The 24,960-nt window shown below is 42.8% G+C and overlaps 2 protein-coding genes across 3 annotated transcripts in view; one reads left to right on the forward strand and one right to left on the reverse strand.

The window, feature by feature from the left end:
* The window catches only part of LOC143805788 (uncharacterized), a 66,659-nt gene that overhangs the window by 26,072 nt on the left and 15,627 nt on the right, over positions 1 to 24,960 (forward strand). The window contains exon 1 of one of the 2 annotated variants that reach the window (XM_077285455.1): positions 9,624 to 10,082. The exons of the other annotated variant lie outside the window; for it this stretch is intronic. The gene's annotated coding sequence lies outside the window, so the exon portion shown is untranslated. Of the gene's footprint in view, positions 1 to 9,623; positions 10,083 to 24,960 lie in introns of those variants that run through there. 2 annotated transcript variants of the gene reach the window in all.
* On the reverse strand, positions 1,543 to 18,048 carry LOC143805787 (uncharacterized). The gene is made up of 8 exons (XM_077285453.1): positions 17,975 to 18,048; positions 12,831 to 12,940; positions 11,920 to 11,979; positions 11,228 to 11,372; positions 8,141 to 8,236; positions 7,724 to 7,843; positions 7,497 to 7,592; positions 1,543 to 6,104 (listed from the first exon to the last, which is right to left on the reverse strand). The coding sequence occupies exons 2-8, from the start codon at positions 12,906 to 12,908 to the stop codon at positions 5,242 to 5,244; spliced, it is 1,458 nt and encodes a 485-aa protein (XP_077141568.1). The 5' UTR covers positions 12,909 to 12,940; positions 17,975 to 18,048; the 3' UTR covers positions 1,543 to 5,241.

The following is a 24,960-nucleotide window of genomic DNA, read 5'->3' on the forward strand; positions in this document are numbered from 1 at the left end:
CATATCACAGGGCCCTATGGGACAGAGCGATCATCCCGGATGTGAAGACTTAACACATCCGGCATGATCACGTCCCAGAAAGGGGGCGGGGCTTAGCGCCGAGCGGCTTCGCCGCTGCGGCGATACCGCCGGCCATCCTGATCGTGGAGTCATACCCTAAGAGTTCTGTCTCCTACAGACCAGTTAGACGCTCCTAATCAACTCGATACCTGCATTAAAGACAGCTGTCTTACATAGTCACCTATATAAAAGACTCCTGTCCACAGACTCAATTAATCAGTCAGACTCTACCCTCTACAACATGGGCAAGACCAAAGAGCTTTATAAGGATGTCCAGGACAAGATTATAGACCTGAACAAAGCTGGAATAGGCTACAAAACCATAAGTAAGACGCTGGGTGAGAAGGAGACAATTGTTGGTGCAATAGTAAGAAAATGGAAGAAATACAAAAAGACTGTCAATCGACATCGATCTGGGGCACCATGCAAAATCTCACCTCGTGGGGCATCCTTGATCATGAGGAAGGTGAGAGATCAGCCTAAAACTACACGGTGGGAACTTGTTGATGATCTCAAGGCAGATGGAACCACTGTCACCAAGAAAACCATTGGTAACACATTACGCTGCAAAGGTTTAAAATCATGCAGTGCCCGCAATGTGACCCTGCTCAAGAAGGCACATGTGCAGGCCCATCTGAAGTTTGCCAGTGAACACCTGGATGATTCTGTGAGTTATTGGGAAAAGGTACTGTGGTCAGATGAGACAAAAATTGAGCTCTTTGGCATTAACTCAACTCGCGTGTTTGGAGGAAGAGAAATGCTGCCCCACTGTCAAGCATGGAGGTGGAAACATTATGTTTTGGGGGTGTTTCTCTGCTAAGGGCACAGGACTGCCTCACCGCTAGGACATTAAAAATGGGTTGGGTCTGGATCTTCCAGCAAGACAATGGCCCAAAACATACAGCCAAGGCAAAAAAAGGAGTAGCTCAAAAAGAAGCACATTAAGGTCATGGAGTGGCCTAGCCAGTCTCCAGACCTTAATCCCATAGAAAACTTATGGAGGGAGATGAAGCTCCAAGTTGCCAAGTGACAACCTCAAAATCTTAATGATTTAGAGATGATCTGCAAAGAGGAGTGGACTAAAATTCCTTCTGACTTGTGCGCAAACCTCATCATCAACTGCAAAAAAAATCTGACTGCTGTGCTTGCCAACAAGGGTTTTGCCACCAAATATTAAGTCTTGTTTGCCAGAGGGATCAAATACTTAATTCTCACTGCAAAATGCAAATAAATGTATATAATTTATACAATGTGATTTTCTGGATTTTATTTTTGATATTCTATCTCGCCATGTCGAAAATGAACCTACCCTTAAAATTATAGACTGTTCATGCCTGTGTCAATAGGCAAACTCACAAAATCAGCAAGGGATCAAATACTTATTTCCCCCACTGTATATTACAAAAATATTAATAATTACGGAGTGTATAAATAACCTAATATGTATGATACAGCTGTATACAAGACACAAACACCAGAAAGGTAGAAACAAAAGATTTATTCAACAAAATTGTCATTATGGCAGACATATTTAAAATGACTTTTTACAACAGTGTGGGATCAGCCTAGAAGTGTGAGAACCCGGATCCTATGTCACAAATATGCTGCACTGAAAACGTGGTTCCAATGATATCATGGAATACTCCTCGGTGCACCAGCCAGTCTGTAGCGAGCCGTTAAAGTAGAGGACCACCCTTACATCCCAAAGAGGATGGATATTGTATCCTGCTTCTTTCCTAACCCATCTTTACACTGGTTGTAGACCAATTATTTCTGTTATGGGGCTTAATATCTATTTTTTCATCGGTTTCCAAATGTAATTTAATTAAATTTACTAAAATAATTGAGAAAACTTGATGATGTCCCAATTTCAGTGCTTGTCCAGGAGTTCCAGTAGCCTCACTACAATTTCCCCCTCTCTGTTTTGATAATACACTTGAATGGGGCTGGCTGTCAGGCTCAGTTCATTAGTAAAGCCAGCCCCCTTCTTTTTCTATGTGTAAACGGTCATACTTATCTAGTGTTACATTTAAGGCATCTGTCTCAAGAACAGATCTCCTTCATATGCTGCTGTCAGTGAAGGTCTGGTCAAAAGTACAAATGAACAGATATTCGGACCGACCCTTCACAGACGTTCTCAGCATAGGTGCAGGTCGCATTGGTGGGACTTGGATCTACTGTACATTTACAGCATATTCTGTACATATGCTATAAATGAAAGATGGGAATAGCCCTTTAAAAAAAGGGTCTGGCTTAGCCCTTCATCATTGGTTTTGTTTATTCATTTAATGTTCATGTAGAAAGCAATGGTGACCTCTTTAGGGTTATTTCCAACATCGAAAGTGATGGCACCTCATCACAAGACAGGTGAATACTTGCAGATTGGAAGTCGGACCTCCGCCAATCTCGAAAATGGGGGCTCTGAAATAACTTGTCGGAATAAAGTCACATATCTGCACCACCGATCCATTCATTGTCTACACTGGAGATAGCCAAGCGCTGCACTCACTTCTCTCCAGTGGTCCTATAGAAATTGGGACAAGGACCACCACCAATCTCCAAGTCATCACCTATCCTGTGGATCACTCATACCACAATGTAACCCTATTAGTTTAGGAAAACATTATTTCCACACTGGTTACCCATCTTCATTCCTAACTTTAGAATCGGAGTCACATAAAGCAATGAATGAATGTGGTTTTCCATAGATATGAAGACGCCATAATTCGGGATGTCATGGGAGGTGTGGCTTCGTCCTAATCTATAACTATGAGAATGTATTAACTTGGGTATAACAAAGCGTTATCTGAAATAAAATGCATTTCTGTGTCCTGTCTTTCTATGTTCTACTCTAAAAAAAAGATTCAAAACTCTGTGCAGAGACATTTCCTGAGGCCGAGCTCCAAATTGCCTGCATAGATCTAGGTTAAAGATCTTCTCTGGAATAGGGACTTCTGGCCGCCTTTAAAGAGTTATACCCAAAATATTAAGTTATCCCCTATCCACAGGGGTGTGTCTGCTGGAACCCCTGCAATTAGTGTTCAGGGACAAAAAGAAGCAGGTTCTGCCAAGTCCCATGTTTAATTAAGCAGCGGTGCTCATACTCAATTTCAGCTCCATTCATTTTCTGAGACTGCTGGAAATAGGTAAACGCTACAGTCTGCTTAGTCCCATAGACAATGAATGGAGCGGAGGCTGGGTGTCACGATTCTACCTTCTAATGTGTCTGAACTTAGTAAATTACTGTCAGCACATCACAGCTCTAGATTGAATGGCAGAGCTGTCAGTATTTGATGGACAGCTCAGCTGCCCAATTTGATGCTGGGGCGTGCTGAGCTGTCAGTGTCTTGAATGACAGTTTAGTCGTCCAATCGGAGTGGGGTGTTGCCTGAGCTTCTTCCAGGTGTCTCCTATTCGGGTAATTACCTGGCTATTTAGCCAGCTCTCTGCCTCAGACTAGTGTCAGTTGCAGCTTCTTGCTCACTGTTGTATGTTTGCCTTGTTGCTCTGTGCTCTGTCTCCTGCTGCCTGACCTAGGACCACGCTCTGACCATCCGTTTGCCTAGACCCTTTGCTTAATCTGCTATCTTCCTGATACTTTGACCCCGGAACTGTGACCTGACTATTCTGTTTTTATCACTTCTCTCTATTATATACCCTTCTGGCTTTTGACCTCGGACCTTTTTGATTACCGAGCCTCACAGTAACTAGCATCACACTGAGTATGAGCACCGCTGCTCAATTTTAAAATGTCAATGTCATTTTATGAAAGTTTTTTTTATATATAGCTCTGGCAAAAATTAAGAGACCACTGCAAAATGTTCAGTTTGTCTGATTTTTCTCTTTATAGGTATATTTTTGAGTAAAATGTAAATTGTTCTTTTAGTCTATAAATTTCTGACAACATGTCTCCGAATTTCCAAGCAATAAATTTTGTATTTTTTTCTGAAAAGGAGAAATGGGCAAAATTTAAAAAAAAATAACCAGTGCTTTCAGGCCTCAAATAATGCAAAGAAAACAAGTTCATAATCATTTAGAAATAACAATACTAATGTTTTATCTCAGGAAGAGTTCAGAAATTAATATTTTGTGGAATAACCATGATTTTTAATCACAGCTTTCATGCGTCTTGGCATGCTTTCAACCAGTCTTTCACACGGCTTCTGGCGCAAAAATCTAAGCAGTTCTTCTTTGTTTGATGGCTTGTGACTATCCATCATCCTCTTGATTACATTCCAGAGGTTTTCAATGGGGTTCAGGTCTGGAGATTGGGCTGCCCATGACAGGGTTTTGATGTGTTGGTCTCTTAATTTTTTCCAGAGCTGTATATTACAGACGCTGCATAGTTTTTCTGATCGGTGGTGGCTGGACCCTGAGACCCCCTATCAATCGCTCAAAACACCGTTCTGAAGACGGCAACTTCTGTATGATCCGCACAAAGTGGTGTATTGACTCAATGGTAAGTCTATGGGTCTGTAGATCTCAGAGGGAAGGTATGGACCCATAGACTTACTAGTTAACCTGTTCACCACTCTATGCTTATGCTGCAGCTGCAGACTGCAGAGAAATGTTTTAATTTTTTTAGACCATACCAGAAAAACTGCAGCGCCTGAAATATATAAATTCATTCATTAAATTATATTTTTACTTTAAGATGGAGCGCAGCAGAGCCTCGCTCCTGGATTCCAGTCAGTAAGTTATCTGCTATCCTTTTGGGAATAGCCCTTTTAGACAGTATGGAGGAGTATAGGGACACAATGCTGAATGAACATAAAACTCAACTTTTCTATCTAAACCCGACAGGCCATGAATACTCACAGAAAGTGCCAACATTTGGCACTCTTCTCTGCAGCATGTCTCCTATCCAGAGATCGTCCGGCTTGGCACATCTCGGTGTCTTGGTCACTAGACTTGAGTTGTCCTCAATAACGTGTTAAGCACACGTTGGTCTTCACGGCCTGCATTGTTGGCAGTCCACTCGTGTTATTTGGTGAAATAAAGTGAACCCATCACACAACACAACGGATGATGCACTTCATGGTGTTCAGTTAGTCTTACGCAGTAGAATTTGACATTTACTGGACGGAAATTGAATTTAATTTACTTTACTAATTCGTAGTGAATACTACTCTTCACTGTGCGTAGGGTACAAGGGTGCACTATGACTAGATGCCGGATGCATCACTTATATTTGTTTCCTTGGTGCGTCCTCTGATGGGTGGTGAAAGTACTTTTGGAATTGAAGTGCTTGCCACATTCTCTGCAGACGTAAGGCTTGTTTTCTACATGGGTATTTTGGTGTTTCCGAAGGTTGGACTTGTCGGTGAAGCATTTTCCACACTGTGGGCAGACGTGTGGGCGCTCTCCTGAATGGATCCTCTGGTGAATGATTAGATACGATTTGTAGGCAAAGTTCTTTCCGCACAGGTTGCAGGTGTGTGGCTTCTCCCCCGTGTGTGTCCTTTGGTGCATAGCGATTTGTGACTTGTACGTAAAGTGTTTGCCGCACTCGTTGCATTGGTGAGGCTTCCCACTGAGGTGTGTTCTCTTGTGAATGGTTAGGTGGGATTTGGTGGCATAGCGCTTGCCGCATTCTTCACAGCCGTACGGTTTCTCACCTGTGTGACTTCTCTGGTGTCTGATAAGGTTAGATTTGTAATCAAAGGATTTCCCGCAGTCATCACATTGATGGGACTTTTCTCCTTCCTCTGCGTTTTGTTCAGTAGCCCGAGCAGACATCTTACTGAGCCTTTCAGACGTCTTTCTAGAATTTCTCACCAGTTTCTTTCCCACTGGTTTATCATGGTTAATACGACTATAGCTCTCAGTTAGGAGTGGAGACCTTGGCTCACGTTCTTCAGAAGCCAATGTAAATGTGATATTGCCTGTTTCATAAGAAGGGGATTCGGTTGGTAAGTCTTCTTCTTGAAAGCCATGAAAAATGCTCATATCATCATCGATGGACCCATTAAGCGAACAGGTCATGTTATATGGTCCGTCTTGAAGAGTTTTGTCCATGGAGTTCTCACATGGAACAGGGTGTACTGCGAGAGATCAGAAGAAGAAAATACAATAAGCAGGATTTAAAAATTTTATAATGCGCAAAGTGTTAAACTGGCTGTCTGGATATGTAATATGACCCTCACACAACATAATGGCCCCATAGTATGATGACCCCCCACAGTCCCCCTCACACAGTATAATGATCCCCACAGCCCTCACACAGTATAATCATCCCCACACACAGTATGATGACCCTGACACACTGTGATGGTCCTACCGAACTATGATAGCCCCACACAGTCCTCCACAAAGAATGATGGTCCCAACATACAATATGATAATCCCACAGCCCCCAAACAATATAATGGCTCCATAGTATGATGGCCCCCACAGCCCCAGCACACTATCATAACTCCCCAGCCCCCACACAGTATAATGATTCACACGCAGAGTATAGTGATCCCCACACACAGTAGTATGGCCCTAATACACTATGATAGCCCCCACAGTCTCCCACAAAGAATGATGGTCCCAAGATAAAATATGATAATCACACAGCCCCCAAACAATATAATAGCCCTGACACAGTATGGTGGTTCCCATAGTCGCTAAAACAGTATTATAGCTCCACACAAAAATGCTGTCCCCACAGCAATATGTCCCACACAAAAGTATTATGTCCTCACAGTCCCTCAAATAGCATTATGGCCACGACACAAATATGATGTCCCCATAGCACCTCACAAATATGATGTCCACTTACACAGTATTATATCCTCCCAGCTCTCTCCCACAATAGTATTATGTTCCCACAGCCCCTCAAACAGTATTATGACCCCTAAACAGGTATGATGATCCCACAGCCCCCACAAAGTATGATGATCACCATAACCCATCAAGCAGTATTACTGTATATCCACATATCCCCTCACACAGTATTATGACCCCCATATTTCCCCCACTCAAGTGCTAACAGATAACTTAAAGGAAAATAAATAAAACTACTCACCTCACCCCATTCCCTGCAATGTGCTGCTCCGCTCTGTACACTGTCTGACAATCGGCATCATGCCAACTGAGTCAAAACTCAGTCACATAGGTTGAACGATGGAACAAGGACCTGGCGGCTTCCTGTTCCAATATTGTATTTACCAGTATCTGCATCCTAAGGATGCAGATACCCGTGAAATTATCACGCAGACAGGGAGGGTATGCCACTGTATCCAGCCCTTTGACTGTCGCAGGTCGGATAGGAACCGCCAGAAGGCCAGATGTGGCCTCACCTTTTTCTAAGAAGCAATAGAAGCTCTGACAAAGGACCTATCAAAATGAATAGTCCGCCAGGCGGGAGGCACATACAGCGGGCACAAATATTGTGCAAAAAGCATGACCTTGAATGTGTTGAAGAGGTCATCTAGATGTAACTCGCTTACCTGCCCAAGTATCACCATGGATTTGCCGCTCCTGAATTCTTGCAAGGTGTTCGTTTGCCTGCCTATCATCAGATATATGACTGGGGTAATATTCACCTATGGAAAATAAAAATATACATAAAATTCCTGAAGGTGTCCTAACACTGCAAGTAAATATGGTTGACTTAGGGAAAGAGTTGCCCTAATTTTTCGAGACTGTAGACGTAGACACCTTTACAGCAACTTACCTAAATAGGTCTCCGAATTAATTTCCACTTGAAAAATATCATTTTCATTGGTCTCGCACTGTCCTTTCTCCGTGTGTAGAGATGTTTCCAGTCTGTCTGTAAAAATGTCTGGTACACTGACTACAAGACAGGAGGAAATACTGAACTGAATAAGACACGACATGGAAGCTTTTATTTTTTTCCAAAAGATTAAATGTTTTAACAGAAGGTCAGAATTGCAATTTAGCAGGATTTTCAAGTCAGTTTTGGGGAATTTTATTTTCCCGCTCTATTATCGGACAGTCTGGACTTATAACGTGAGCAACTCAAATATTCAAAGTATATATGAAATGATCTAGATTATAAGTGTAGGTGACACAAAGATGGACCTCTGCCTATTACTAGGAATAATAATTGCTGAAATAAATTATCACCTACCTGCACAGATCTTGTGAGGCATTTCTACCTGCTGACTGTTTCTACTTCCACTCACATCCTCAGCAAGAGACAAATTGTCATCGTATTCACGGCCATCTGTTTGTTGCAAAACAATGGTTATGAATGTACCATAAAGTATTCAAAGAAGGTCATCAATACATACGGTATTGAGCAAACGTTTTAGGCATGTGTGGAAAAAATGCTGCATATTTAGATGCAATAAAAAATAGAATGTTAATAGTTTATTTTTATCAATTAACAAAATGGAAAGTGAATGAACGAAAGAGAAACCTAAATCATATCAATATTTGCCTTCAAAACAACATCAATTCCTCTATTTACTTGCACACGGTTTTGAAATGTAGGTTGTTCCAAATACCTTGGAGAACCAACCACAGATCTTCTGTGTTTGCAAGCTGGTGTAAAACCTCGCCTCTTTGTGTCTCCTTTCCTCGGGTGAAGACCACATAAAGTGCTGCTTTTTTCATGTACCAGTGGTGAGTGCCACTCTCGTTTAGCTTTTCATGCTTTGTTGCTCATAACAAATTTGGAGCTAATCGGACACCTTGCTGATGGTATTTCACGATGGATAAGTATCTGTATTTCTCAGCATTGAGAACACCATTAATCTTGACCAAATCCACAACTTCATATGCTAAAATGCAGCCTCAAACATGCAGGAACCTCCACCATGCCTCACTGTTCCTGCAGACTCTCATTGTTGTAACGCTCTCCAGGCCTTCAGCAAACAATCTGCCTTCTGTTACAGCCAAATATTTCACAATTTAACGCATGAGTCCACATCAACTACTGTCATTTTTTCTCTACCCAAGTTCCTATGTTTTCATACATTGTTGGGCCACTTGTTCTTGTTTCCATGTTGAAGGTTTGGCTTTTTGGCACCCATTCTTCCATGAAGACCACTCTTGGCTAGACTTCTCCGACCAGTAGATGGGTGTAGCTGGGTCCCACTGGTTGCTTTCAGTTCTGAGCTGACAGCACTACTGGACATCTTACAATTTCAAAAGAGATGTGTCTCTCATCTGCTGCACTAATTTCCTTGGATAACTACTGCATCTAAGATCTTCAACGTTATCCATTTTGGGCAACAAGTCTTCTTTGAAATCTGCCTGAAAGAGATCCTGCTGATGCAGTATAACTACCTTGTGTCTTGTTGACATGCTCAGTCCTGCCATGGTGTTATGACCTGTGACATGATTCTGTCTCCTACAATCTTATCTTGGTGTAGAAGTAGGAGATAGTCGTTCTGGTAGACCGTTCTACTGTGAAAAATAAATAGTGTGGTAATACTTCAATTAGCTTTTATTAACTTGTTTCGGGTTTGAGTTTGTGCCGAACCATTTCTCAAAACTGAACTACTTATGACTTCATATGACGTAGTTCAGTTTTGAGAGCTTTTTACAAACGAGAAACAAGTTAATAAAGCTCCTTTGAAGTGTTACCACACGTAGAACTACTTCCTTTTCACAGAATTTCTATCTTTGACTTCTCAATCTACATTCAGAAGAAGATCCTCTTTGATCTGCAGAAGTGACTGCAGCAGCTGAATAATCTACGGGCATTTATTGGAGTTGTGATGTACACAACCCAATCAGTTGAGCAACCGCCTCAAGCCCCGATTTCATTTTTAAAATATATTACTACTCTATGGGCACCTGTCTTCCTTTTCTAATCTGATCTTTGTAGCAGAGTTTGGCTGCTGTTCCACACCCAGTTATACACCTGCCACAGAGCTGTTTCTGTTTCAGTTAATGACAATCCTTTAACCTATTATTATTATACGTTTTTATAGCGCCATTTATTCCATGGCGCTTTACATATGAAAATGATGATCAGTATCACCTGTTTGGTATGACTGGTCACTTACACACCACTCTGAGCTTGCTCAACTGTACCTAGAAGAACTGATGCTGTTTTGAAGGTAAAGGGCAGTGACACCAAATATTGATCTGATTTAGATTTCTATTTTGTTCATTTAGTTTGCATTTTGTTAATTGAGAAAAGGAAAATAGGATTACTTCCTGACCGCTGGGACTCTCAGGGTATGTGCACACGTTGCGGATTTGCTGCGGATCCGCAGCGGATTTTCCACCCAGAAACGCTGCAGAGCTGCAAGTGATTTACGGTACAATGTAAATCAATGGGAAAAAAAAATGCTGTGCTAATGCTGCGTAAAATTCTGCAAGGAATCCGCAGCAGATTATTTTAAGGACCATGTCAATTCAGTGTTTCTGCACCCATTCCATTATAGAAATCTGCGGGGTAAAAATGGATGAAATCCGCACAGAATCCGCTGTAAATCCGCAGAAAAAAAAACGCACAAAATCTGCAAAAAAAAGTGCAGATTTTGATCTGCAGATTCTGCCGAGCGATGCAGATTCCGTGCAGAAAATTCTGCAGGCAAATCTGCAACGTGTGCACATACCCTCACCGTTCCAGAGAATCGGGTCTCTGAACACCCTCGTGTGAATGGAAAAGTGATCAATCAGGAGTACTGCAGCTCCATTCAATGTTAGTGGGATGGCTGGAGATACCCAAGCGCTCCACTAACAAGACAATGTGAAAAAACCCAAGATAAAAACAAAATGAGCCTATACCCTGTAGTAAGTAAATAAATAGTAATAGTGCAGGTAAATAACATAGGGCACTTAGTTAACACTATTTTGTTAAAAAAAAAAAAAAACATCCTACCACAACATGGTGACCCAATCGGGATGGTCCTATCCTCTAGTATTAAAACCTTACCGACCTGAGTGTAGATGGAGACAGAGAAGGACCGGGGCCGACTGTTCAGGAACGGGGCCATGGGAGGCTATATAGATGAAATGCCTCGATCTGACAGTGTAACAGGACAGTGTGTACCTCCTCTGTCTTATTCTGAGCTCCTCTCAGCTGATTTATGGGCGCAGGTTACATTAAAGTTGAATGTGCAGGGAAGGAATAAGTGTGTAAAAGCAAACCGGTGCAAAATTTGTAATGAAACCTAATTGCAAAAATTATTGTTAGCCAAAAAAATGCATGCATTTAAGCTAAAAAAAATCCCCAAAAAGTTGCCCAAAGAATCACCTGCAATATCTTCTAAGATTTCAGATGAATGGGATATCTTTTGATTCTTCAGCGTGACTTCCTGGTAGAGATCCTTGTGTTCCTCTATAAAATCCCATTCCTCCATTGAAAAGTAGATAGAAATATCGCCACATTTTATCGGCACCTGAAAAAAACATACAGTTGTAATAAGGTATAAGCCTCGTAATTAAATTCTAATTCCTTATAAAGAAAAAAAAATTGTGATACAGAAGGGGACATTTTTAATAAAATCTTAAACCAGTGCTACATTACCATAATATGCAAACTGAAAGGATTATTCCCAACAAATCAAGTCATGCCTTATCTATAGGATAGGGGATAGCTTGCTGAAGGACGAGAGTTCCGACCGCTGGGATCCTCAGCGATCCAAAAAAATGAGGCTCGGAATGGAGTGGAGATGTGCATGTGTCGCCTCATTCTCTAAGGTACTGAGGAAAGTAGCCACGTTGTGCTCGGCAGTCCCATAGATAATGAATGGAGTGGAATCCGCGCTTGCATTTCCAGCGCCCCATTTTTGGGATTGAACATTGCGAGATCTCGTACTTTTTAGTAAAGGAGCATCGCATGCTTCATTAAGGGCTTGTTCACAAGTTGTGTTTTTGTCACGAAAAAAAAAAAAACACAACTGCAAACTTAAAGCTGTGTATATGTGTGTGGACATTGGTGCTCACCTCTCCCGTCAGCAGGTGGGTGGCTCGGTGAGGAGAATTCTTCTTCACAATGACATATTCCTAATCAATGAAAGAGAGAGACAGTTTAGATCTAACATCCAGGTAGAAAAGCACCGAACCATTATAATAATAGCAAATGTTTCCTATCCTTATGGATGACGCAGCTCGATCTCACGGCATCGCTCTTGTCTGGCAATGCTGTGCAGAAAAAGGTTTCTTTCTTGGCCCCATTCATATGTGTAAGGGTATGGGTATGTGTCCGTCCACGTTCAGGATTGCATCAGGATTTGGTCAGGATTTTTCATCAGTATTTGTAAGCCAAAACCAGGAGTGGGTGATAAATGCAGAAGTGGTGCATATGTTTCTATTATACTTTTCCTCTAATTGTTCCACTCCTGGTTTTGGCTTACAAATACTGATGAAAAATCCTGACCAAATCCTGATGCAATCCTGAACGTGGACGCATACCCTAAAGCCGAATATACACATCCATGTTTGTAAAGGGCAATACATGGATACAATGTGGACGGCATCTTTTCTGCAGTCTTTTCACATCGGACCAAACTCAAACAGGTTTCTGTCTTTTTTTGGAAATCATCAGTTCACAAAAAAAAGGGTGTGTGAAAAACATTGTCTATAATGTGTCTGTGAGTTGTACGGATACGAGAAAAACAACCATGTGAATGGAGCCCGAAGCTTTCCAAAAAGAAAACTATTCAGTAGGTCTGTAGCTTATGGAAGTTTCGCTCAAAGAGCGCTTCCTCAAGGGCTCGTTGCGTGAAATTGCCGTATCTGTTTCATCATACCGCGTGGCAAGTGCCAATTAAAATGGAATGTACTTTGCAAGTTTCATGTTCTAAGTGCCATCATGTGATTCAATTGACCCTTGATGTATTTTACTAGATTCTTACCTCTCCTGTTAGCAGGTAAATGATTCCCAGGGCATGATTCAAGATCCTCTCAGTAAAATTCTTCTTTTCCTTTCTCATTTTGTGACAGTGAGAAGCTGCAGGTATGACACCTGGGGACAAGGAGAGATTTTGTTTTTCAGTAACACTATCAGTAGTTAGTTGGGCCAGTACCGGGCACTCTATCAGCGACGCCACAGGAACAGTCAGCACCTCTCCAATTTCCTGCAGGAATTTGCTCCTTTTTAGACGCTTTAGCATTTGCATCCTTGTCTCTATGTTTTGCGCTATTTTTGAAGTTGTCATTCTTTTTTTTAATTTTTCCTCCACAATTTTGCCTCTTCCAGATGTTCTTGACAGATTCATGATATGAAACTTTAAATGTCTTTTTTTTTTTTTGTGCATCTCACTCCAGTCCCTATTGGAGTAAGTTTCACTTTGGTGCATTTTTGTAACCGTTGAAAGGTTTTGCGACTATTTGGTTTTAAAAAGCTGCAAAACCTGGTAGAAGACCCCAAAAATCTGCACCAAATTTATGAACTGCGGGAACAATTTGGCACAAAAAAATTCAGTGAATACCACAAAAGAAAAAAAGAAAAGGTGATTTCAATAAAATGCAAATGATGAATCGAGCCCATTAAAGGAAATCTGTGGACAGGATTTCACCCCCTATACTATATATATATATTTATATGCACCTGTAGCTCTTTCACAGACAAGCCCAGCAAAACCTTTACATCGTCATTGCATTCCTCCGCTGCTGAGAAATCAGTGTTTGACTTAATATGCAAATGAGGCTGAAGAGCTATGATAGATCTGAAGCCTCTGTCACTCCAGCTCTATTCCCCACCCAGCTCTGCCTCCTCCTGCTTGACTGACAGCCTCTATACTGTGTGACTTCAGGAAAAGGATCCATCAGACAAGCAAGAGGAGGCAGGGCTGACCGGGTAATAGAACTAAAGGGAAGGAGGCTTCAGATCTACCGTAGCATTTGCATATCAATTCAAACGCTGATTACTCAGTAACCGTGGAACAGACTGGCCATGTAAAAGTACCACTGCACTGCACATATAAATAGTCTGAGTGTGAAATCCTGCTGACAAATTCCCTTTAAATTATGGCACACAAAAGTGGTTATACACATAGGATGGCAAACTCACCAATCTCAATAGGAACAGATGACTAGTTAATGTATCCAGACTCTCCCTCAAAGATAGGTATTAGGGTGAAGGAGAAGTAGAGGTGTTGGATTTTAACATGCCTAATACTTTTAAAGGGATTTTTCCAAGATTAGAGCAGCATGGCTTCTTTCTTTCAGAGACATCACCAGTCATGGCCATGTATTGTGCATGGTATTGCAGCACAGCTCCATTCACTTCAATGGGGTTGAGTTGAAAAAAATAAAAAACAGACAAAACCCATGTTTTTCTAATCCTGGAAATCGCCTTTAAAGGGAACCTGTCACGTTCTTCTTTGATGTTAAACTGCCATCAATGTCTTGATAGTGATGCAACCCAGCGGCTCAGGAGCATGTGCACGTGCATCACTAACAACGTGTATCACTAACAAGACATCGGGGGCAGTTTAATATCAAAAGAGGACGTGACAGGTTCCCTTTAGGAGATATCTGGCTGCAGCCTCCACTCCCTATGTCAAAACTATATACAAGCTCAGCTTAGCAGAGCATACAAGTGTAGGCAACAGGAGGGGCAGGGCTTGGGAGGATTCACAAGTCCAAGTTTCCTGACTTGACTGCTTGTTCGTGTGGCCAGAACCCAACAGGGCATATATGAGATTGTTGAGTTTGAGTCAGTAAATCTTCTTTAGCAGTGACCTTTTGTGGCATACCCTCCTTGTGGATTGTGTCAATGACTGCCTTCTGGACATCTGTCAAGTCAGCAGTCTTCTCCATGAGTGTGGAGCTACTGAAACAGACTAAGGGACCTTTTTAAACCCTTAGGAAGCCTCTGTAGGTGTTGTTTGTTAATTATTCTACTTTACTGAGATAATGACTTTTGGGTTTTCATTGGCTGTAAGCCATAATCATCAACATTAACAGAAACAAACACGTGAAATAGATCACTCTGTAATGACTCTATATAATATATGAGTTTCACTTTTTGTATTGAAGATCTGAAATAAATTAACTTTTTGTTGATTTTCTAATTTTGTGAGAAGCACCTGTGTGTGTGTGTATATATACACTCACTGGCCACTTTATTAGGTACACCTGTCCAACTTCTTGTTAACACTTAATTTCTAATCAGCCAATCACATGGCGGCAACTCAGTGCATTTAGGCATGTAGACATGGTCAAGACAATCTCCTGCAGTTCAAACCGAGCATCAGTATGGGGAAGAAAGGTGATTTGAGTGCCTTTGAACGTGGCATGGTTGTTGGTGCCAGAAGGGCTGGTCTGAGTATTTCAGAAACTGCTGATCTACTGGGATTTTCACGCACAACCATCTGTAGGGTTTACTGAGAATGGTCCGAAAAAGAAAAAAAATCCAGTGAGCGGCAGTTCTGTGGGCGGAAATGCCTTGTTGATGCCAGAGGTCAGAGGAGAATGGGCAGACTGGTTCGAGCTGATAGAAAGGCAACAGTGACTCAAATCGCCACCCGTTACAACCAAGGTAGGCCTAAGAGCATCTCTGAACGCACAGTGCGTCGAACTTTGAGGCAGATGGGCTACAGCAGCAGAAGACCACACCGGGTACCACTCCTTTCAGCTAAGAACAGGAAACTGAGGCTACAATTTGTACAAGCTCATCGAAATTGGACAGTAGAAGATTGGAAAAACGTTGCTTGGTCTGATGAGTCTCGATTTCTGCTGCGACATTCGGATGGTAGGGTCAGAATTTGGCGTAAACAACATGAAGCATGGATCCATCCTGCCTTGTATGGAGCATCTTTGGGATGTGCAGCCGACAAATCTGCGGCAACTGTGTGATGCCATCATGTCAATATGGACCAAAATCTCTGAGGAATGCTTCCAGCACCTTGTTGAATCTATGCCACGAAGAATTGAGGCAGTTCTGAAGGCAAAAGGGGGTCCAACCCGTTACTAGCATGGTGTACCTAATAAAGTGGCCGGTGAGTGTATATATATATATATATATATATATATACAGTGGGGCAAAAAAGTATTTAGTCAGTCAGCAATAGTGCAAGTTCCACCACTTAAAAAGATGAGAGGCGTCTGTAATTTACATCATAGGTAGACCTCAACTATGGGAGACAAACTGAGAAAAAAAAAATCCAGAAAATCACATTGTCTGTTTTTTTATCATTTTATTTGCATATTATGGTGGAAAATAAGTATTTGGTCAGAAACAAACAATCCAGATTTCTGGCTCTCACAGACCTGTAGCTTCTTCTTTAAGAGTCTCCTCTTTCCTCCACTCATTACCTGTAGTAATGGCACCTGTTTAAACTTGTTATCAGTATAAAAAGACACCTGTGCACACCCTCAAATAGTGTGACTCCAAACTCCACTATGGTGAAGACCAAAGAGCTGTCAAAGGACACCAGAAACAAAATTGTAGCCCTGCACCAGGCTGGGAAGACTGAATCTGCAATAGCCAACCAGCTTGGAGTGAAGAAATCAACAGTGGGAGCAATAATTAGAAAATGGAAGACATACAAGACCACTGATAATCTCCCTCGATCTGGGGCTCCACGCAAAATCCCACCCCGTGGGGTCAGAATGATCACAAGAACGGTGAGCAAAAATCCCAGAACCACGCGGGGGGACCTAGTGAATGAACTGCAGAGAGCTGGGACCAATGTAACAAGGCCTACCATAAGTAACACACTACGCCACCATGGACTCAGATCCTGCAGTGCCAGACGTGTCCCAATGCTTAAGCCAGTACATGTCCGGGCCCGTCTGAAGTTTGCTAGAGAGCATTTGGATGATCCAGAGGAGTTTTGGGAGAATGTCCTATGGTCTGATGAAACCAAACTGGAACTGTTTGGTAGAAACACAACTTGTCGTGTTTGGAGGAAAAAGAATACTGAGTTGCATCCATCAAACACCATACCTACTGTAAAGCATGGTGGTGGAAACATCATGCTTTGGGGCTGTTTCTCTGCAAAGGGGCCAGGACGACTGATCCGGGTACATGAAAGAATGAATGGGGCCATGTATCGTGAGATTTTGAGTGCAAACCTCCTTCCATCAGCAAGGGCATTGAAGATGAAACGTGGCTGGGTCTTTCAACATGACAATGATCCAAAGCACACCGCCAGGGCAACGAAGGAGTGGCTTCGTAAGAAGCATTTCAAGGTCCTGGAGTGGCCTAGCCAGTCTCCAGATCTCAACCCTATAGAAAACCTTTGGAGGGAGTTGAAAGTCCGTGTTGCCAAGCGAAAAGCCAAAAACATCACTGCTCTAGAGGAGATCTGCATGGAGGAATGGGCCAACATACCAGCAACAGTGTGTGGCAACCTTGTGAAGACTTACAGAAAACGTTTGACCTCTGTCATCGCCAACAAAGGATATATTACAAAGTATTGAGATGAAATTTTGTTTCTGACCAAATACTTATTTTCGACCATAATATGCAAATAAAATGATAAAAAAACAGACAATGTGATTTTCTGGATTTTTTTGTCTCAGTTTGTCTCCCATAGTTGAGGTCCACCTATGATGTAAATTACAGACGCCTCTCATCTTTTTAAGTGGTGGAACTTGCACTATTGCTGAATGACTAAATACTTTTTTGCCCCACTGTATATATATATATATATATATATATATATACACACACACCAATGCCAGATTTAAACCAATACCAGATATAATTTTAGTTTTAATGTAGAGAAATATTTAAAGTGCTAATTGCAAAAATGATAAATTATTTCTAAAACTATAACCAACATCAAAATTGTATGAAAAATTATAAAAGAAAAAAGACCTACATAAGCCTGAACAATCCTATCATGTCCCTATTATTCTTAGCATGAGCATGCAGGACCCAGAGCAAGCAGAGCTGCAGTGGAGATGTGCAACCTGGCAATCTTAATCTCCATTCATACACACGGACGTCGACCCGTCATACAACATACTAGGGCGTATGTGAGTGCGTACAAATACATAGACCACACACACAAGCACTCATCTAACAAAGCATTTCAGCCCATACCTTGCAGCCAAATAGGATTCTGAGAGGAAGTGATGTTGAATGAGATCAGTTTGGGGATTGTGGGATTTGTAGTAGTTTCGCTTGGAGAAAGGAGAAGAGGGGCTACATTAGGACTGCATTACCCAGTGTTCCCTGTATGGGGGACTCTGACAGCCAATCACAATCTCACTAGGATTCAGGGAAAGTTCACGTTTCATTCTGCACGGACATGCAGCTTTCTTCTTCTTGGATGTTGAAGCAAATTTGTGTATTTCAGAAATGTTTGTAAATATTGATTAGATAGAATCTAAACATGTGAAGGCATAACTGAGTTTGTAAGTCCAAGTATAACCTAAATTAGGACTTGATGCTTTATAACAAAGGAGACATCGATAGCTTGCCAACTTTTGGTTGGTTATTGTGTCTTCTCAAGAAAGTTAAAAAAGAAAAAAATCTGAACATGCAATCTGCAAATATTGAACATGCGAGATACAAGATGACAATGTATTACTGAATCTGTGCACAGAGGATCCCTGAATGCAGCGCCCATAGAAGGGAGGAAAAGGCACATATTGTGGAGGGAGTGCAGGGCGCGGGAGGTCCTAGTAGTGGACAACCCCTGTAACCGTTGTTTTAATTTTTATTTTATAAAGCAATAGTACACTTGAAATTCAGAAACTTTGTAATAAAATCAAATTTGTCCAATAAGATCTTTCTCAACCTGGACTGATCTTTCATTTTCAAAATGCTCAATTCACGGGTAAGGCTGGTTTCACATTTGCGTTTGTTGCCGCAGCGTTTGTATTGCATATAAACGTATGCGTCGTGTTTTCCTATATTTAACATTAAAAACGCATGTGTTTTTTTTGTTCGCGTTTGACGACGCATGCGTCGTCTCGTCATTTGCGGCTTGGCGCGGAAATGCAACATGTAGTAATTTCTAGAGGCGTCTATTTGCCGCCAGGAAACGCATGCGGTCGATTGCGCAAGGATTGCGACCAAAAAACGCATTGCTGTCTATGTAAACGCATGCGTTTTTTTAGCACATGCGTTTGGTTGCATTTTTGAACGCATGCGTTTCAATTGAGAAAAACATGTCTAGACACTGATAAGCCACCCCCCACCATCAAGGTGATAAAAGGGAGGGTGTGGACAGTTGCAGGTCACTTCTCTGCAGACAGCCAAGCAGAGCAGACGGACCACAGTGGACAGCCAAGCAGAACAGATGGCCCACAGCGGACAGCCAAGCAGAGCAGACGGCCCACAGCGGACAGCCAAGCAGAGCAGATGGCCCACGGCGGACAGCCAAGCTGAGCAGATGGACAACAGCACCTTGGAGCAAGCAAGCCTCAGAACAATGTGAGTATTTCCTAGCCAATGCCTTTATTTTCTATTTTCTGTCTCTACATGTCCTAATTTCTGCCATTTCTTTCTTTCTACATGCATCAGAATGTCTTCTTCGGATTCTTCATCTGGTGAGGAGTTTCGGCCAGGACAGTCGGAAGTGGAGCATGTCAGTGAGGTGAGTACTTGCCTCGTCAGATTGGTAAGTATTCACTGTCACATCGACACATGTGACAATTTAAATTTTTCTTTTTTTTAGAGCTCTTCTACTGCGGCAGAGACAGGGCAGGAGCAGCGGAGTCAAGGTCCGGTGGAAAGACGACAGCGGGTACATATACAAGGCTGACTGTCCTCGTGTAATATTCTTGAATCTTCCTTTCTTTCCATTCTTATTTATTTACTTTTTTCTTCTGGAATCCTTTTGTATGTTGACTTTCCTATTCATGCCATTTCTCAGCATCTTTTTTCTTTCTTTTCCTTCTGTTAATTGAGCAAACTGTAATGACTTTCTTTAATTTTTAAGTTTCACAACGGGAGGATGATCTTATCGAGAATGACCTCCTCATCCCCCTGGCCCAGGAGAGAGTCCCGTTGTGGGACACCCAGGATCCACTGCACTCAAACAACGTGACGATCCGGCGGTTATGGAATGAGGTGGCCCAAGCGATGTGGGATGGCTGGGACAACGCCCCGACATGGGTCCGAAATGCATTTGGTAAGTATTGCACTGCAGTGTGAAGCAGCAGAGACCTTGGCCGTGGTCACTCGACTGTGTGTGATGAAAGAAACTCTCTGGAGTTTCTCTCATCACACACAGTTGTGTGAGCACGGCCAAAAGTACTTTTTCTGACCACAATTTTTTTTTAACAGTATCCAAAGTCAAAACACGTTGGTGTTCGATGAAGGACCGCTTCAACAAGGACCTGCGTCAAGAGAGCCGTGTTCCCAGTGGTTCAGGAGCAAGGATCAGAAAGTACAAATACCATCGAGTTCTGGCATTTTTAAAACCGGTCCTTGCCCAGAGAACGTAAGTATTTATCACGTGCATTAGGTTGTATTGTATTGCCATAATCTGTATTTTTACATTCCACAGGATTTTGCGTCTGTTAAATTTTTGATAGTAATTTTCTTTTTCCTTTTTTCACAGCACATACAGCACTACTGTTGGCCCAGGTTCTGGAGCGGTCCTTCATCCGACAGCCATGGACCTGTCCCAGCCATCCAGCAGCGCAGCAGCAAGTGGGCCTTCCACACTAACTGGAGACCAGGGAGCTGGTCCAGCAGGTCATCCCCTTTCGCAGTCCTCTTCCACTGCCCCTTTTTTTTGGGCTCCTCCCAGCAGCGGCAGAGGGCTTCGGACAGGTCACTCATGCCCGAGTTTTTGCACTTGAGCTCGGTTTTACACGAAGCAATCAAGGCTTTGGGTGACCGAATGGATGTTTCACATAGCCTCTTGAATGCACGTATCCAGGAGGTCAGCAAAAGCCTTGGTCAAGTGAAAGCCGACCTCCAGAGGCCAGCACATCATTTTTTTAACCAAATTGAGCAGGGCATGTCGGAACACCTTACTCCTGATCTCCAGCTGAGTGTCATGCAGGCCTGCTATGCTGCTTACGTGCAGGCTATGCAGCAGAGTCGGTATTTCCAGCAGACAGTGGGGGCATATCCACCTGTGCCTTCACTGTCACGCTTGACCACAATGTCGACCTCTGCTGCATCCCACTGCGCGGCCACCTCAATTCCTTCCACAGCCGGACACCACTACAGCACCACCACCATGCCGAGTGCAGTTGGACATCCCACCGCCACCACCATGACATCCGCTGCTCCTGCTTGGACCTCCTCCACTGACACCACGATGCAGCAGGACCCTGGCATGGCCTTCCATACCGCCACCTCAACAATGCAGCAGGACCCTGGCATGGCCTTCCGTACCGCCACCACAACGATGCAGCAGGACCCTGGCATGGCCTTCCGTACCGCCACCTCCACGATGCAGCAGGACCCTGGCATGGCCTTCCGTACCGCCACCACCACGATGCAGCAGGACCCTGGCATGGCCTTCTGTGCCACCACCTCCACGATGCAGCAGGACCCTGGCATGGCCTTCCACTCTACAAGCGCTATGGACTCTGGCATGGCTGCACGCTCTACAAGCATTATGGACTCTGGCATGGCTGCACGCTCTACGAGCACTATGGACTCTGGCATGGCTGCACGCTCTACGAGCACTATGGACCCTGGCATGGCCTTCCGCTCTACAAGCGCTATGGACTCTGGCATGGCTGCACGCTCTACAAGCATTATGGACTCTGGCATGGCTGCACGCTCTACGAGCACTATGGACTCTGGCATGGCTGCACGCTCTACGAGCACTATGGACTCTGGCATGGCTGCACGATCTACGAACACTATGGACTCTGACACAGTGCAGCCGGACCCTGACAGGTCACCCGCCACCACGCCACGCCATATGAGCCCACCAAGACCTCCCACAACCAGGCAAACAAAAAAAAAAAAACAGAAAAAAAAAAAACAGAGGACTCTTAGCATTCCTCCCCCTTCACCTCCCAATGTGTCTGTAATGTCAGGTTTGTCTCACCCTTCCAGTGCGTCTCAAGCCTCTCATGTGTGAAGCCCCATCCACGAACTTCCAGACCCTTCTAGTTTCATTGCCCCTTCTCCTGCCACCTCTGCGTCTTCCACGGTTAGCCAGGCCTCAGTTCTTCACACCCCCCGTTTACATCACTCTACCCTAAGCTGGCGCAGTAAATACATTTTTGAGTTGTTTACAAAATAAAAAAAGTTTGATTTGCCACAATTATGTTTGGTTTATTGTGTCTTCCGCCGCCGGCAACACACACCGTGCGCCAAGAAACTTCGCCACACACTATTTTTTTTGGCCCACATCATATCTCCAGTAGTTAAAAATAAAAAGACTGCAGCTTTGTGTGTCTTTAGTATACAGATATGAGGTGGGCCAAAAAATATTACATGTATCTCTATAATCTCTTTTTGTCTGTGCGTCTGTGCTTAGTGTGCCAGTCTGAAGAGAAAATGGTGGAAATACAGTACAGACCTCTACTGAACAGGTCAGGTGTCAAAAAACTCATTAGTTATGACACCTGACCTGTTGAGTAGAGAACTGCCTTGTATAACCACCATTTTCTCTTCTCTAGGGCTTGTTTCCACTTGCGAGAAACACGTCCGTGTCTCGCATGTGGAAACCAAGCTCTGGCGCCGGCACTTGGGAGCGGAGCTGTGCAGCTCCATGTGTTCCTATGCGGCCGCACGCTCCGCTCTGGAGTGCCGGCGCCAGAGCTTGGTTTCCACATGCGAGACACGGACGTGTTTCTCGCAAGTGGAAACAAGCCCTTATACATAATCTATTACACACAAATTGAGGGGACAATGGTGGTCACACACTGCATATCTATGCTCACCTGCACAGGTGTCAGAAATAGTGAATTCATGAGCCTGTATACAGTTAGGTCCATATATATTTGGACAGAGACAACATTTTTCTCATTTTGGTTATAGACATTACCACAATGAATTTTAAACAAAACGATTCAGATGCAGTTGAAGTTCAGACTTTCAGCTTTCATTTGAGCGTGTCCACATTAAAATTGGATGAAGGGTTTAGGAGTTTCAGCTCCTTAACATGTGCCACCCTGTTTTTAAAGGGACCAAAAGTAATTGAACAGATTCAATAATTTTAAATAAAATGTTCATTTTTAATACTTGGCTGAAAACCCTTTGTTGGCAATGACTGCCTGAAGTCTTGAACTCATGGACATCACCAGGCTCTGTGTTTCCTCCTTTTTGATGCTCTGTCAGGCCTTCACTGCGGTGGTTTTCAGTTGCTGTTTGTTTGTGGGCCTTTCTGTCTGAAGTTTAGTCTTTAACAAGTGAAATGCATGCTCAATTGGGTTGAGATCAGGTGACTGACTTGGCCATTCAATAATATTCCACTTCTTTCCTTTAATAAACTCCTGGGTTGCTTTGGCTTTATGTTTTGGGTCATTGTCCATCTGTAGTATGAAACGACGACCAATCAGTTTGGCTGCATTTGGCTGGATCTGAGCACACAGTATGGCTCTGAATACCTCAGAATTCATTCGGCTGCTTCTGTCCTGTGTCACATCATCAATAAACACTAGTGACCCAGTGCCACTGGCAGCCATGCATGCCCAAGCCATCACACTGCCTCCGCCGTGTTTTACAGATGATGTGGTATGCTTTGGATCATGAGCTGTACCACGCCTTTGCCATACTTTTCTCTTTCCATCATTCTGGTAGAGGTTGATCTTGGTTTCATCTGTCCATAGAATGTTCTTCCAGAACTGTGCTGGCTTTTTTAGATGTTTTATAGCAAAGTCCAGTCTAGCCTTTTTATTCTTGACACTTATGAGTGGCTTGCACCGTGCAGTGAACCCTCTGTAGTTACTTTCATGCAGTCTTCTCTTTATGGTAGATTTGGATATTGATACTCCTACCTCCGGGAGAGTGTTGGTCTCTTGGTTGGCGGTTGTGAAGGGGTTTCTCTTCACCATGGAGATTATTCTGCGACCATCCACCACTGTTGTCTTCCGTGGGCGCCCAGGTCTTTTTGCATTGATGAGTTCACCAGTGCTTTCTTTCTTTCTCAGGATGTACCAAACTGTACATTTTGCCACTCCTAATATTGTAGCAATTTCTCGGATGGGTTTTTTCTGTTTTCAGAGCTTAAGAATGGCTTGTTTCACCTGCATGGAGAGCGCTTTTGACCGCATGTTTACTTCATAGGAAAACCTTCCAAATGCAAGCACCACACCTCAAATCAACTCCAGGCCTTTAATCTGCTTAATTTAGAATGGCATAACGAAGGGATTGCCCACACCTGTCCATGAAATAGCCTTGGAGTCAATTGTCCAATTACTTTTGGTCCCTTTAAAAACAGGGTGGCACTGGTTAAGGAGCTGAAACTCCTAAACTCTTCATCCAATTTTAATATGGATACCCTCAAATGAAAGCTAAAAGTCTGAACTTCAACTGCATCTGAATTGTTTTGTTTAAAATTAATTGTGGTAATGTCTATAACCAAAATGAGAAAAATGTTGTCTCTGTCCAAATATATATGGACCTAACTGTATGTTTATCATGAATTCATTATTTCTGACACCTGACTTGATGAGTATAGATAGTGTGACAGTCATTGTCTCTTCAGTTTGTGTCCAATGGATACAGGAGAAGAGAATCATGACGCAATGACGTCAACAAGCTTACCAATAAAGCAACATGGCTGCCATAACACTAGCAGTATGTGCCCAGTGTTGTATATCAGTATTTGTAAGCCAAAACAAGGAGTGGAACAATTAGAGGTAAATTATGATATTAAGGAGCTTTTATCTCCCACTTATCTCCCGGCTTTTATCACCCACTCCTGGTTTTGGATTACAAAAACTGATATTAAATACTGCTCAAATATTGCAAGTGTAGGACAGCCTTGGTTTGTAGAGGAAAATTCATAGGAGACACGGTCAACACAACCAAAACTAAAGTTTATTAATGAGAAATATTATCATTGTAGAAAATTACTGGTACAGATGTAATTAAAACAGGACATTTACACAACGTTGTCCTGCCATGACACACGTCCAATATCTGAATCAAAAAAGGCC

This window comes from Ranitomeya variabilis, chromosome 2 (genome assembly GCF_051348905.1).
Source record: "Ranitomeya variabilis isolate aRanVar5 chromosome 2, aRanVar5.hap1, whole genome shotgun sequence".
Taxonomy (NCBI): domain Eukaryota; kingdom Metazoa; phylum Chordata; class Amphibia; order Anura; family Dendrobatidae; genus Ranitomeya; species Ranitomeya variabilis.